Raw genomic sequence first — 16,976 nt, 5'->3', positions numbered from 1 at the left:
AAGATTAATTTAAATAAATTTATATATATATCCCAGTGTTGGCCTGATCTTTCAAACCCATCAGACAAGGAGTCATCAAAGTACCAATTTTTTCCCCCTACAGAATGTTCCAAGAGATATTACTCAATCTGTCTGTCTCAAGACATCAAAATAAACAAAAAAAACTTCATAGAGATAAATGCCCCATCACACTTTATTTTTCCTCTGTTAGCCATTTTGTGGTTTTTCAATAAAAATATATGTATTAAGAATGGATTAAGATATTTTAATGAGATTTGGTATATATATTTATTCAACTCCTCCTACAAAATAAATAAGTTTGAAAATTCCAACAAGATGGCCATTTAAATTTTTTAATCAATAATAGCTCTGTAAATTTGAATAATGTTTATTAGATAACTTATTAAGTCTTTTATTGAGAACAACATGATCTTATTTATTGAATTCAGTTGATAAACAATTGTGGTAGGAGTGAAATTGTTTAAGCGAAATGGAAAAATTATGTAAAAATAGGCATAAATTTGTCAGATATCATAATTCCAGTTTGACCCCTAGTGAGTGATAAGCAGATAAGATGGTACCTGATATCATATTTATTATATTAGTCTTCTTCTAATACTATTAAAAAAATGTGTAATTCATTTTTATTAATTAATACTTTAAATGAAAACAGCCATAAGGAAAAATCTGGAAATCATTTGAGAAACCAACTTTTTTAAATACAGATTCAGTTTCACAGTGCCAGGAAAGTACAACTCTGATTACTGATATTTGAACCTTTTATTGAGTAGAGGTGGCTAGTATGCAAAAAAAAAATTATTTTAAAATTTTATTTGATAGCTGGGTTGTTTGAAAACAAACTGTAAATTTTTTGTTGATGTGGTCATTAAAATAATAAACCTGTATAAAGTTAAAAATATTGTAATTTTTAATTTTTCAGTATCCATTAAAAAGTCAGCGATTTAGACAGCATAAATAAAATATAAACTATGTGGTTATTAAAAGTATTTTAGATTATAACCCACCAGGTTGGTCTAGTGGTGAACGCGTCTTCCCAAATAAGCTGATTTGGAAGTCGAGAGTTCCAGTGTTGAAGTCCTAGTAAACAAGGCAGTTTCTTTTATACGGATTTGAATACTAGATTGTGGATACTGGTGTTCTTTGGTGGTTGGGTTTCAATTAACCACACCTCTCAGGAATGGTCAAACTGAGACTGTACAAGACCATACTTCATTTACACTCATACATATCATCCTCATTCATCCTCTGAAATAATATTTGAACGGTAATTCCCATAGGCTAAACAAAAAAAGAAGGTTTTAGATTATAATATAGATTAAAAAAAACGAAATTATACATACAGAATCTTAACATTTATTGTACTAATAACCAATGATTAAAACATGGAAATAAAAGTCTTTAGCCTTATCATATAAATAATAATCAAGAACTAACATTTTTGTGACATATGTGAGTAAATGATATAATGATTATAATAAGTAAATTTGCCTTTACAAATAATAAAAAGATCTTTAAATGATTATTATTTCAACCTCTGTTATTGAGCTTTTTGGAATGTGGTTGATTTCTGTGACTGATAACTGTTTAGCTAATTATAATTTATAGTAAAATATATATGTTGTAAATGATACAGGAGTACAGATTAAAATGTTTTTCTCTGTGGTTTATTATAAACAGATTTACAAGGTTTTATAGAACTCCTGAAAATTTTTATTATGATATAACACTTGTCAGGAAGAGATGTTCAATTTAGGTTTGTGCATTATTTACATCGTTTAGACTTTTTGAATTACCTTATCTTTATTTGTGTGTTATTTTTTGAACAATATTTTTAATTTATATGTATTATGTTCATGAAAAATGCTTTAATGTTGCTTCAACATTTTCTATGTTTTTTTAACGAATGCGCTTTTTAATTTGTGTTCAGATCTGCATTGTGTGTTCATGTTTACATTACTTATACTTACTGTGCCTGATAAATTCTTTAAAAAGAAAAAAACTGCTGTTGCTATTATCATATTTTTGTTATACTTTAGTCTGTGTTTTTATGTATATATGTGTTACATATTTTTTTTAAATTGTAAAATATGATACTTCAAAGAAAATCATAAGCCCATTTGTTTTTTTTGTTTGTTGTTTGTTTGGTTTGGTACAGTGGTGCATGCGCGAATGTAACTCTTTGCAACTATATACATGACTACTAACTAACTTATAAACATTCTTTTTTTTAATTTCATTATAAGTCTAATTTTGTTTATTTTGTGATAAGTATTGATAAAGATGAATATTTAAGTAAAGAGTTCAGTTGATTTTGCAGATGGATAAAAAACTAAAAATTATTCAAATTTTTCATGTGCTGCATGTCATTTTTTTTCTTCTGAAAACTAAAAGAAAGTCCTTTTTTATTGATAATGACCCCTTTCAGTTGTGATGCAATTTAAATATAAAAATAAAATCTATACAAACTACTTTATACAATATTAAAATAATTTAGGATGTATGATTGAGTGAATATTTTATATTAAAATATCAAAACACAACAGAAAGGATGCAGAATATCTTCAAAGCAGTCATATTAGTAATATCACCAAAAAAAGGAAAAGAAAAATATTGTTACACTTCATTCAAAAATATTTGAGGTTTACCAGTATTTGAAATAGTTGAAAGTTGATCAGTATTGTTATGTACATCTGCAAAACTTTACTGCTTCTCTATTTTAGGAAATGATTGGGATATCATAGAGAATGGTTCTGTATTGAAGGATTAATGATCCTTCTTAACAAGATCTTTTGCCTCTTGATACATAACCTAACCAATTAAACTTCTCTAAACTTTTTAAAGTATCCATATTTTTTTTCAAATTTTCATTCTATGGCACAACTCCTCTTTGATTTATTCACTAATAGCCATGTTGGGGCAAGAATCAATGAGATTCAAGTTGTGTAACAATTTGAGAAAAGGGTCTTTTTACTTGATATTAATCCTTAGCCCCATGATAGATGTGTAGTGTTTTTAGATAGCCAGGTGAGTGGCTGTTGATCTATTTAGTTAGATTGTACAATGAGAGGATCTTAGAGAATGAGATTAGATTTAAACACTCAAAGCTCATAGACAGTTTGAACATTTTAGTTGGTGTACTTCATCAGTGTAACTGCATGCATTGAAACACTGCTCTCCCATTTTTTACAGATCCTCTGGCATCAACCACTTTTCAACAGACTGAAAGTAATCTTTCTAATAAAACTATAAATCTTTCATTTTGCGTATACTTTCTTGTTTGCTGTAAACTACAATTTGTATATTCCAACGCTAAATATAATTTTTTTATGCCCAGTTCTATGTAACAAATAAAAAAGTATGTCTACATCTTTCTTATACTACATATATATAAAGACCAGAATTAGCATTGAGATTGTAGATGAGAGGATTCAGGGGTATAGATGGATATTTCTTTTTTAATTTTATAATCTTCTATTAAACATCATCAGGAACAATAACTAAAATTAAATAATTCTAAAAATACATATAATTAATAATGCGTAAACTAAATTAAATAAATATTGCAAAGATCAAGTTTTACATTAAAGTTAACAGAAACAAAACTGTTAATAATAACCACTTTTTACAAAGTAGTAACATGCTAATACCTTTTGTACAATAGGTCATTTATGCATGTCTGTTTACTACACAGAATTTTCAGTACAGAATTACAGTAGAAAGCATTTTATTGTTCCTTTTGAAGGAAACTTTGCCAAAAACATAAAAATTTTAATTTTTTATGGAATTTTCAATCTGAAATCTGGTTTGTTACTAGCAGTAATATTATAAACAGCAATATTACAAATGTTTGGTAGAACATGAGAGGTTTACAAAGGTCAGTTAGTTGCTTCCTTTTTCTCAGAAGTAAATGTTGCTTAAGGTAGACATAAATCTAACATCTATTTTCAAAAAAATTGCAAATCAAAGAATGGCCTAAGGAAAAAATAAAGTTTCAATTATTCTAATTTAAAAATGTTGTTTTAGTATGGTTTAACGTTACTTTCATTTTGATATATAACAGTGTATATTCTGGCCAATAATAAATAAAATGAAACAAACTTGAGTCCACATTTCAATAGGCTTTCCCTTTGAATTTGGCATGGGAGATGCTGATTATTCTTGAGAATGGTTATGCCATTTTTGTTGATGGTTAATCCTTTAATGTCAAGTTTCCTTAAACTGTACGATAATTTTCTTAAAATGGAAAATGATTCATAGATTAAATTTCATCTTTTTTATAAAAATAATTAACTACTTCTTTTATGCTATAAGCCTTAATTTAAAATTAATAAATATACATTTAAAATGTTACATAGGATTTTGCTTTAAGCTTAGTTTGTGAAATTTTAACATAGGTAAACAGAGCACGTGTTGCTGTAAGACGGCCAGTAAGAGTAAATCATAGACAAAATAATGTTAACACTCAAAATGAAGGTGTTACAATACAGTTATCAAACACTGATAGTGCTTCAACGACAGCTAGAACTCAGGGAAAATTTTTAAGAAGAAGAGTTAATAAATTTAGAGCAGAGAACAACAGAAATAATGATAATGGAATTATTTATGATAATGGAACACTTACTTCTACATCATCTTCAATTCAACCACAAGGAACACCACTTGATAGAACAACATTGCCTTCTTCTGCCGGTATGTATTTTTTATATAATTTTAATTGGGTAGATTGATTTGTTTACATGTAGTCCTTTTTTTTTTTTAAGTAAATCTTTAATTAAGATTTCAGTGTACTGAACTGTGTCTCAAAGACAATATTCTGTAAAATAGGGGTGAACTATATCAGTACATAAATGACATGTTTCAATGCAGTATTTACATTTTTTAATGTATAGTACTTTATGTAGTTTGCAAAGAAAATTTATTAATAAATAATAAATTTAAAAGTTGACTCCCTCTCCAAATATTTATAAATATATTGTCATATGTTTGTATAGCTTATATAAGTCTCTATCACACATCCTCGTAAACAAATTAGAATACCCATGTGTACATTTGTTTGTATGCAGTAATGTTCACTTAAAACCAAAAAAAAAACCCATTAGACCACTCTGAATTATTCTTTTATGAAGTTAATACTTCATTATGAAAGTGGTTTTAGGGGATCTATCCTGGTAATTCCATTATTTGATATGTAGTAAAGCTAAAACAAAAAGCATGTCATATCTTACAGCATCATTTTTCATGCAGTGATATTCTGAATTGCTGACTAAATGATGTTCTGAAAGAGAATGAGATTTGAAGGATTGCTGGACTGTAAGATGTTTATACCATATAATTCTCATGAGCAAAATTTAGAAGGATGCTAAATTTTGCTATGGTATTTCATTTATCAAAATCAGAGCGTAACTCATCATGACCATTATGTGCATACTGCATATATTCTGTAAATAATTGCTTAGTATTTTATTATCATACTTCCTCTGCATTCCATATAAAAATGAAGAAAGATTGCTTTTGCTTCAATAGCTTTGAGAAAGCTTCATAAAAATTGTTTTGTTTATTCAGTTCACATTCACTAACTAAAGTTTTTGTTATATGCTTTTTATAGAATTACACAGAACAACTTAACCTGTTTTAACAAAACTTGGAACATAAACTTGTTTTATATAAATTTAGCAATTTAAATAAATGACTAAAATTCTATCAGGTTCTGCTATTATTTTTTAATTTTTATTTTTTATTTTTTTATTTAAATAGTTATCAACGAGCTCCCTCCTTTTGATGAAAAATAGATTTTTCTCATATACTCACTCAGGATGCACTTCACAAAAAAAGTAATAGGATAAAAAATTTAATGCACACTCCTTTTGATAAGACAATCATTTTTTTAATTACAAAAATTTTTTTAACTAATGAAAATTAAAGTAAGTAGAACTGTATACAACTTTATCACAACCATCTTGAAATGTTAACCCTGTAGTTCTGACAAGAGAAAACTCTCAATAACCTAGACATGGATAAAAATTACCCTCGTCAATACTTTCATGTACAAACTCAATATTTTTTAATTCAAAAAAATTTCACTTTTTTTGTTTTATATAATTATTATTGTTGTTAGGGATTGGTGGGGAGGGTGTGATCACATACTACAAATATAACTTTATAATTTTAAAGATAGTTTTAAAACTTAAAAAAATAAGAGATAAAAAAATAACTTTGAAAATTATGTTTATTAAATTTATTTACATTTGTACACATTAATATAATATATATGTTTATTTATAAGTAAATAATAATATAAAAACAAACTGTTGTTCTGTTACACATCTAACACACAATTTTCAACTACACTCCAAACAAATTGGTGTTTTGCACTTGTGATTGGTTTCGCACTTTATATACTTGTGATTGGTTTTCCTCAATTTTGCATAAGGACAGTTACCACAATTTTTCCTTTTTGGAAGTTTATCTGTTGGTATTTCATCACCATCAGTTGTTCCTTTACGATGTTTGTCTTCTACTAAAATGTTCTCATTTATTTCATCTGAGTTCTTGGGTTATTCAGTCGTCTCTCCAAGTGTGGCTTTAGTAATTGTTGGGCCAGTTCATTTATAAAAGTAAACCTACTTTTTTTTCCTGTATCTCTATAATGTAGACACAAAACAAAAGTGTTGATAGCATTAGCCTAAATGACTTTGAGATTTTATCTGTTGGTAAAATTGATGTATTCCGTGTTTCATTTTTGTTTAACTGTTAATTTTTTCTGGCTGTTCAGAGATTTAGTACTTCCCTTTTTCACAAGTAATCACACTTATAATACTCAGTCATTTGTACTATAGTTTAAACTCACTAATTTTTATTTATTTTTTAATTTCTACTCCTCATTTATCATGCTGACCAATTAATTTTTTCTGAAATTGCACATCCCATCCAAAAATGTCAGATTTACCAATAATTTAATGGATGTAAAATAAGTAATTCATATTAAATAAATATTGATTGATTAGAACCACAATTAACTTATTATAAATTTTAATTCATTGGTCACTCGCCAGGCTTGTCTAGTGGTTAACTTGTCGTTGTAAATCAGTTGTTTAAGCTAATTTTCAAAGTCAAAGGTTCTGAGGTGTAAATCCTTGCAAAGGTTAGTTGCTTTTATACAGATTTGAATACTAGATAGTGGACTACACCTTACTTACATGTCATATATCTCATTGGGCCATAGGAGGATTGTTTATTGTTCACTAGTTGAACAGATTGCAACTTACACATTAGGAAGATAATTGATCAGCTGGATGAAATTTTAAACTGATATAAAATAATAAATTTAATATTACTCTATAAATATCTAAAAATAGGTTTCAAGTAAACCTATTCAGATTGGTAATACAGATCCTTCCTCAGTGATGCTGTTGTTTAGGTGATTGCACTCATCTTTAAGTGATTTAAACTCAAGTTAAAGTAATTTAAAAGATTATGTTTTTTAATTTGGTTACTTTATCAGCATAATTATGTGAAAATATAATCACATCTATGTGTGTGCAAAAAGGTACCCCCTACATTCAGAAAAAATATTGTTTTATTAATTCTCAATTTAAGTTTCATATAAATGATTCAAGCAATTCATATGTACAAAATATTTTTTACAAAATTATTTGGAATTTTGCAACTTGGTTTTTCTAAAATACTGAAAAATTAACATTGAACAATTTTCAAGTATACTTCTTTCTTTAGGAATAGAGTATGTTCATTTGATTAATTCTAGAAATTGGTTTTTATCTGTTGTTCCAATGATAATATAAAGTTAAAGTTACTAGATCCCATTTTTCAAACTCATTAGTCAATATGGAAGAAACATATTGTTGTTAATTGATTGATTTGTTTAAACCTGTAGTTATAATAAAAATTTTAAAAAATAGCGAACTGTAATATTTTCTTCATAAAAAATATTTGTTAAACACTAAATATTTGTTTTCTAAACTAAAGTTAAAAATATTTTTGTTTTTCATTGAAACTTCAGTGACTACACTTCGACCAAGAAAATTTGAATTTCCTAAACGTACAGGACGTCCCAGTACAAATTTACAACAACCTTTAGTAAAAACTACATCAGGTAATACAGAAGAGAATAGTTCAGGAACAGATTCACAAATAGTTGAAAGTAAAGAAGAACTGGCTATGACTGAAGACAGTGGTTCATCGACATTACCTGACCTGGCAAACGTTGCTGTGGCTGCTATTCAATCATTAGCAACTTTACCTCCTCAACCTGTTGAAACAAGTCAGTATTATCTATATTATTTTTACTAGTTCATTAACAGTTTAAGCATGTTCCCAGTGAATATTGAAGTTTTGTAAAATTGATTGTAATTAGTAAGTGGAAGATGTCATTCATTTATATTACGTGCTGCTGCCCAGGCTGTAGCAGGTTAGTGGAAAGAAGGGCAACTGGCCATAAAAATTTTGTTTTATTTGTCCCTTCTGAACCCAGAAAGAAAAAGAATAAAAAAATATAAACTCTTTATGAACCACTTCAAATTTAAGGCTATAAAAGGAAAAATTTATACAAAAAATTAATGGAAGTTTTCATTCATTAATAAAAACTAAAAAAAAATGTCAAAATGAAATATTTCTACCATTTACTTCTACCTAAAAATTTGATTGTAGGTACCACTGCTGTTAAGAGTCTAAGCAATATCAATTTTCTTCAAATTTTTAGGACTTTTGACTTATAAAAGTCATGAAAAGTCACAGAATATTTAAAAAAAAATTCCATTTTTAAGTATGTTTCCACTGCAAACTAAAGAATTTGAAAACTTTTAAGATATGACATGAATTTCTACATGTGAATTGTAATTTAATGAAGGCACAAGACTTGATAATTTATCTTTGGAACTGAAGTTATAAATAAATATTTAAAATTACCTGTATATTGATATAAAATCTATTAAAAGAAAACAAATAAATTTTTATACCTAATGTAAATACTGTAAATACAATCTGGCAATATTATTTCTAAAACATTGCTAGCATTTACATGATGCATAATATTTCATCTTTCGCTAATGAAAAAGCTGGCAATTATTGTTACCCTTTCAACTATATGCATTTTCTAATCAAAAGAAAAATAATTGAAAAGAAAATGAAATGATTTATTGTATTTTTAATCTTGCATTAAGGTACATAGGTGTCATAAAATTAGTTAAAACATCTAAATTTACACTATTTCTGACTGCAGTAAATTTTCTTAAATAGCTTACCCAAGAAGAGTATGGATTAGAAAAAATACAGTTAAACTGGCACAATTTTTTTTATTTTTAATTCTTTATTTAGAATGTAAATAAAATATATTATTGATTTTAAAACATATTATGAAAATGAATTAGCTCCATAAGATCTACTGATAATTTTTCATCACAAATAAACAGTTGACTATGCATTTTACCTACCTCATTAATCATCATACTAGTGATAAAACTTATACCTTCAGCCAGTATGTGTTTAAAAGATAATGTTTTCTCTTTTATTATCAGCCACTAATAACACTCTAAATTTCTCTATTAGATAAACCACACCAGACTACTTTTTTCAAAATCTCAATCTGGACAACTAGTTGAAGTTCAGAAAGAATATGGTATAAGGGAGGCAAATTCTGGCTTTTAGACTATTTTAGATAGACATAAAATGAACTAATATACCTAAATAACATTTGTAGATCTGGAGACAGCATTTGATAACAGAAAATTGAAAAAAATGAGATCATAAAATTTTACAGAAAATTTGACTGGAAATAGGGAAAAATGTATTTTATACAGTTTGTATAAGACACATAAGAATGTGATGAGATTAATAGAATGTGATAGATGTCAAAAAGCAAATTCATTTCAAAGAACTGTGAGATAAGGATGTAGTCTATCCTCCATCACTTTTCAACTTGTGTTGAAAAGCAATAAAGGAATTGAAGGATAGAGAGGACAAATATTTTATTTTATCTTTTAAAAAAAAGTTTAAGATTTGCTGATGACATTGTTTTTGATAGTTAAAAAAATGAGATGGAAGAGATTCTGAACAGCTTGGATTCATTGTTACAAGAAATATTCAATCTGAACATAAATAAAGAGTAAATCAAAACTAATAAAAAGTGACAGAAAGAGGATAATGATGAATTAAAAATTAAGATAAGGGACCAAATTAGATAGGTTGATAGAATATGAAACAATGATTTATAAGACCAGAGAAATTTGAAGTAAAGTTACCTCAAATTATTTTATATAACATATATATATATATATATATATATATATATATAGTTTAAACGGTTTTTATTGTATAATAAAAGATGACAAAAAACCTTATTTTGAATATTTATTATCTATCTTTAATGTAAAAAAAAAAAAAAATAATAAATAAAGTAGAATAAAATAAAGAACTGTTTATTTTGAAAATTTTAGTCACTATTCTTAGTGAAAAATTAATCACTGTTATTAGTGCACAGTGTTTTGTGACAGTGCTTAAAATAACTGTGATTTTTTTTACTGATGAATTTGTGATATTTTGTTCAAAAGGGCTACATTTACTATGATTTTTAGCATGTTTGTGTCATGTTATTTTTTTAAGACTAATTAAATTGGTCTTATCAGCTAATTGGGAAGTCCCATTGAATACTGAAAAGTTTTTACAGATATCATAAAGTTTTATTTTTTTTAGCATTGGAGATTTTTTTCAAACTTGCAGCTTTAGTTTATTTACATCATTCTATTTAAAAAGTATTTTATGATGTTATATTCAAAATAATTGAAAATAAGATGAAAATTCCGTATCTTAAGCTTACTGCTATTTTGTTTGTGTTTTTGTGTTACAGCGACATTCTTACCAATTGTAACATCACGTAGAACATCTACATTACCTGCAATAACAGTACTTTCAACAACTGCTGCAGCTGAGAAAGTTACTCCTGTAGTATATTCTAGCAGAGGTACACTTCGACCATTTGTTAAGAAACGTATCACACAACAGCCAACAACATCTGTAAAAGTATCGACGCCAAGACCTTCATATATTACAAAAACTAAAACATCTTCTTCAACATCAGGAAGAGGAACTTATGATCCATCGGTTGATTATGAATCAGATTATTATGCAGCTGAGCCAGTAGATGTACCATTGAGCGGTAAAGTTAGAATCCATAATGATGGTTATATTGAATGCCTTGATATAGGTAATTTCCCTCACCCATTTTCATGTAAAAAATTTATTTCTTGTGCTAAAATGGAAAATGGGCATCTTTTAGGATGGGAATACACTTGTCCAAGAGGATTATCTTTTGATCCAATCGGTGGTATCTGTAATTGGTCGGCAGGACTTGGTTGTAAAGAATAATAATTACTTTTGTTATTAATATACTGTCATAATTGCCAGGTTTTCTCATTGTTTCTAGGAAGATTCTTTAAAATCATTTGTACTTTTACTGTTCTTTATTTATTTTTACCAAATACTCATTTTGTCCTAATTTTCGAACTGAATTTTTCACTCAAAATCTTTCACAAAATTATGAAGTGTGTCTAACTTATCAACTACAAATTTTTATTAGAAGACAGTTAAATTTGATTTATTTATTTTTAGTAATGTGTATCAAATTTATCATGTTCCATTCATTTATTAATTCTCATTATAGATTTGATAGTAATAAGTGCTTCACAGAAGTTGTAACTCCAAACCATCATCCAGTTAGTATTTTACTGCTGGAGACTTTCTCCAGTACCGTTCAATCCAAATTCAGATACAAGTAAGAACTGTATTATTTGTGATTAACTGAACACCTACTTTATTGGTGTACTTTGGCTTTCAAAATTCAATCTACATCACTAACATAAGACTAGACTAGTTTCTGAAATCTGAACACAAGTTATCATATACATGTCATCTCGTATTTAACAAATAATGAAATATGTTTTAACAATGAATAGAGAGATAAAAAAAATCACTTGATAAATCTGTAGTATGTAAGTCTTTTTTTCTTTTTTTTTAAATTTAATTTCTTTTAATGGTTAGAAGGAATCTTTATGATTAATATTTCAAAATATTAAGTATTATTTATTAATTAATTTTACATTTTAAAATAAATAAAATCTTCTTCATTAAATTTTTATATTTAGTATTAGCAGTTGTTTATAAAAAGAAAAAATAATTTCAGATGAAATGGTTACTTGTAAATAATCCAGTTGATACAAGTGTATATTGTAAAATGTATGTTGGAACCAAAAGCAAACAGTGGTAAAAAAAGATGATATAAAAACCACTCATACCCCAGGGATAGTGAAATAATATTCACCAAATAAATAATATAAAAATAGTTTGTATTATGTTCAATATATTAAATTTGTCAACTCATTTTAATAAAAATTAATGTATTTATATTATAAACTAAAGTGATCTTTTTTTTACTTTTACCACTTTGTTATTTAAATAAATTGTAAAAAGTTCTCTTACTTATAACTGCAATTGTCTTGATCCCACATGTTTAAAATTTTGAATTTATTATTCTAATTTATGTAAATAAATAAAAGAATTTTGTTGACAATTCCTTGGTCAGATAGTTAGTAACCAGCAACATACTAATAGTCCCAATTTCAATTCCAACTTCATTATTTATACATAAATCAGTCTTTATAGGAGTCATTCATCTCAAAGCAACTTCAGCTGAAATAAAACTAATATATTTTATCTATGAATGTATATATATATATATATATATATATACACATATACCATATTGTTTTTATTTAAAAATATAAATATTTTTATTTAAAAAAGCGCATGCGTGCACACACACACACTTATATTCTATTCAGTTATCCTGGAAAACAAAAACAAAACTTTCCTTCCTCAGATAAGTAGTATAATGCTATATACACACATCTGCCTGTTACACCTACCTCTACATGTGCCTCTTAGAGCTTCTTAAATTGAAGTAAAACCTTACATGTTTTACTAGTCTATGATTAAAAGTAAGTTTGTAAATAGTTTTTGGTTGTTTTCATGCTTACTAATTGCTATACCTGGTTCTAGCTGTCAAATTTAATAAACTGAAATTATATTGCAATACTGTTTCATGAAGCTCACCATCAAGATATGAGGAACTGAACTTGAAATCATCTGTTGGCAGACGTAACAAGTTTTTGTCAATATTTTTCACATAAGTCTACATACGAGTAAATTAATGACACTGATGCACAGTTTTCATTAGACCTTCTCATTGTTATTAAACTGTACAGTAATTTTATTTTATTTTCATTCATTACTAACTAAGAAGTGTAAAAAAGTACACTCTTATACACTTCTTTGTCCCTTCCTGTTCTGTGTATCTTCAAATTTCAACTTTTTTACCACATTCTAAGTTTACATTTGGCAAAGTTACATTTTAGGATTTTATCTTTCATTACATTTATTGTCTGTCATATGTATTTTCTTATGTTATTAAATTAATTAACCTAGTTTTTTTTTTTTAAATATACATTTCCCACCAACAAACAATCCAATTGATTTATTTTATCATATTCTATCCTAACAGCATAAGTTAATAATTAAATTTTAGAAGTTGTTTATCTTAAATGCTGCCTATTATCTTTTTTAATTTAATTCCATTTCTTTTCCATTCAAATAAAATAAATGTATGTTTAAAAGCAATATACTTAATAATTAAATAAACCAAGAGTAAGCTTATTTGTGGTATTAGGACCTTGTATTATTATTATTATAAGCATAGAATTGAGAAAAAACATTGTATCAAAAAATATTATATTGATCATTTAACAATTAAAAAGTGATTGAATATATTTTTTACTGGGTATTAATATGTTTTCTTTTCCCATATCAAAACCAAACTGGTAACATGGCACTCTCTATATATACTATAAAAATATGCACTGATCTGAACTCTATCAAAACTGATATGTGTATAAACATCCCTGTAATCTCTTTGCTTACCTCTTCGATGAATGATACAATTCTGACAAACAACATAGTTTCATGTTAATGAATATCTGACAACTAGACTTCTCAGTGTAAATTAATAGTGATTTGATGAATTTTTATAATTTATCTGAATGGAGATTTTATAAAAATGGCATTTACATTCGAGTTATTAGAAAACAACTAACATTCCAGAGAGTGTAAGTCAGTTTGTGGCAAGTGTACTCTATCTAAACATATCACATTAATAATATACTTGTAAATGCTATCTCTATAGAACCCTGTTAAAATGTTTATAACCCATGGAGTACTTAAATAAATATACACATATTTTAGTTGAAATGAAAACCTTAAATTTTTTTTGAAAATCACCTTAAAAGGGAATAAATTTATAAAAATAATAAATATTGAAAAAAAAGTTAGGTAAAATTACTACAAGGTTCATTTCAACCATAAATGCTATAAAAATTTTAACAAAGTTTATCGACATTTACAATTCAATAATAATTTACTGGTTACTGAAAATAAAATTAATTATGAATTTTTAAAATGAAAATTACAAAGCAACTCCATGTCTTGATTTTTCATCAGAGATTATTTTATTAACTCTTACACAAAATCAGTTAACTATAAATTACTAATTGCAAAATCAATAATAATTTCCTTAATTATATAGATATGAATGTTCTGTAATGATAGTATTACAGAAATTCTTTAATTTAATTAAAAACTTAGCTGACTGTTTTGTAAATTTTGTTATCTTGAACAGAATACAGCATTATAGTTCTACATAAAAAATTTCAAATATGAATTTACCCAAAATTTCTTTTGATAAAACAAACGGCAGCTTTGCAAAGTTTTCAGCTGAAAGTTTTGCTCTGCTGTCAACTAAAGATACAGTAAGAAAAATAAATGCAAAACTAAAAATTTATTGGTCAGCACAACAAAAATGAAAACTTTTAAAAATATGAAAAGTTATTTAACTTGCTTTCAAGATACTTGAAAATTATTGGTTTTCTCAAAAATCTTTTTGAAACTAATCATGCAACAAATTCTTTAGTAAAGCTACTGGTAGGACTATTCTTACTAGCACCACCTTAAAGTAATGAATTTCCTATTTACTTAAATGTATTCAGATTTTATAGGTAACCTGTGTTGTTTGTTTAAAATAAATTTTAACTTAATTTTATCAATTTTTTGATTTAATAAATTTCATATGGTTCAAACATGTTGAGATCTTGCATTTTATGTGCTATACACAAAGTTTACAAATTGTGGTTACTATCCTTTTTTTGTGAAGTTGTTTGCAAATAAAACTGAGTTATTTGTTGATCTAAAACTTAGTGAATTTAAACTAGAGTTTAAAACTCTAGTTTTATTATTTATCAGTAGAGTTTAAATTAGAATTTAAAACTTAGAGTGAATTTAAGTCTAGTTTCTTCAATGTAGTATTTAGTGCAATTTAGCACTTAAAGTTGGATAATTTTTAGCCGCTGTGTTTATAAGTTTGCTTGCTAATTTGCAGTTTGTCTTTTATTATTTGTTTGTATTTAAAAGCAACACAGTAACCTTCTTTCCTGAAACTGTAACTTACTTTCTTTTGAGTTGATTGAACATTTTTAATTCGTATCCAAAATAGACAACATTCACAACCTAGAAATTTATAAATAACTAATTATAAGTGATCTACCCTACACATACCAAGTCATCCTAAATATGCAATTTTCATATACATGTTATGTCATCTGATTTATTTATGATTGTTAGCATATAATTTCACTGAAGAAATCTATATAATAAAACATTTGATACATGATAAGAGGTACCCACCAATATTTATAGGAATATAGCTGGGGAATTCTGCCTCCTGGACCCCTACTGTTCATTATCCTCATGGCTGTGAGAATAATTCTGATAAATAACAATTAAAGCATGAAAAGCTCTCTTTCTTTCAATCTTCCCTGGAAAAATAAACACATCCTGAAAATTTGAAAGCAATCTGTCAGTTGATTCTCATGTGATGCTGTTGCAAAAGGATAGAATAGTCACAAACTTTCATATTTATAGGTTATATATTTAAATATACATAAAATACAGAACAAAATAAAAAACACAAGTATTGCTATAAGATAAGCTAACACATATATAGACTAACTATCACATAAAATTGATATCTCTTTAAGAAAAGAAGTTTACTGTTTTAATTCAAAACTGCAACAAAGTAGATAGGATTATATCCAGCATGCTAGTAAAATCACTCAATGATAAACACAGTCACAAAATTACTGGTAAAGGATATGAAAATTAAACTGCTGGACAACACAAGATACTACATCAGGAAAAATGAACATTAATTTACTCACAAATGAAATGAGTGGATGCAAGCACTACACATTCAATAGAAACAACTTTTGCAAAATCAGCTCTTAGAAACTGGACACACACACACACACACACACACATTAACCAAAACATGAAAATTTTACATATAGTCCATAAAAACAAAGAACTCAACCCATTTAAAAATTAAATGTACTAGATTTTATTTAAAAAAATATATATTAAATTAAAAAATAGAACATTAATAGATCATTTATATTTTTGACTAGTAGGTTTCCTAACCATTTTAAAATGGGTATTATTAAGAACCAATATCTCACTGAAAGAGTTGCATAAAGAATTTATTTAGAGTTACTCTGAAAAGAACCTCTGAAAGAACAATTACAAAAGTAATTTAAAAATGACTTAATAATTTAAAAAAGTAAGGATTTAATTGTTAGGGTAGAGGCAACAACTTTCTTTTACTTTGTGGAAAAATTACTTTGACAGCACTATTACACTGAAAATTATCAATTTACTCGTATTTGTAACAATTTTGTTTCTAAGGTACGCTTATGACATATGAGGGAATCTTTAAAACTGTATTGATTAGATATAATTTACAAAAAAAAAAAAAAAATGTGTATATATATATATATATATATATA

General features: G+C 26.6%; 1 protein-coding gene across 3 annotated transcripts in view; it reads left to right on the top strand.

The window, feature by feature from the left end:
* Cht6 (Chitinase 6) overlaps positions 1 to 16,451 on the top strand; it is a 277,698-nt gene extending 261,247 nt beyond the window's left edge. For all 3 annotated transcript variants that reach the window (XM_075363781.1, XM_075363782.1, XM_075363780.1), the window contains 3 exons: positions 4,416 to 4,710; positions 8,039 to 8,299; positions 10,880 to 16,451. In XM_075363781.1, coding sequence (XP_075219896.1) covers positions 4,416 to 4,710; positions 8,039 to 8,299; positions 10,880 to 11,397 — 1,074 coding nt within the window. In that variant the 3' untranslated portion in view covers positions 11,398 to 16,451. The remainder of the gene's footprint in view (positions 1 to 4,415; positions 4,711 to 8,038; positions 8,300 to 10,879) is intronic.
* Positions 16,452 to 16,976: the final 525 nt, after the last annotated feature.

Source organism: Lycorma delicatula, chromosome 4 (genome assembly GCF_047948215.1).
Source record: "Lycorma delicatula isolate Av1 chromosome 4, ASM4794821v1, whole genome shotgun sequence".
Lineage (NCBI taxonomy): Eukaryota > Metazoa > Arthropoda > Insecta > Hemiptera > Fulgoridae > Lycorma > Lycorma delicatula.
Note: the sequence above shows the minus strand (reverse complement) of the source record. Positions and strands in the feature narration are given on the sequence as shown.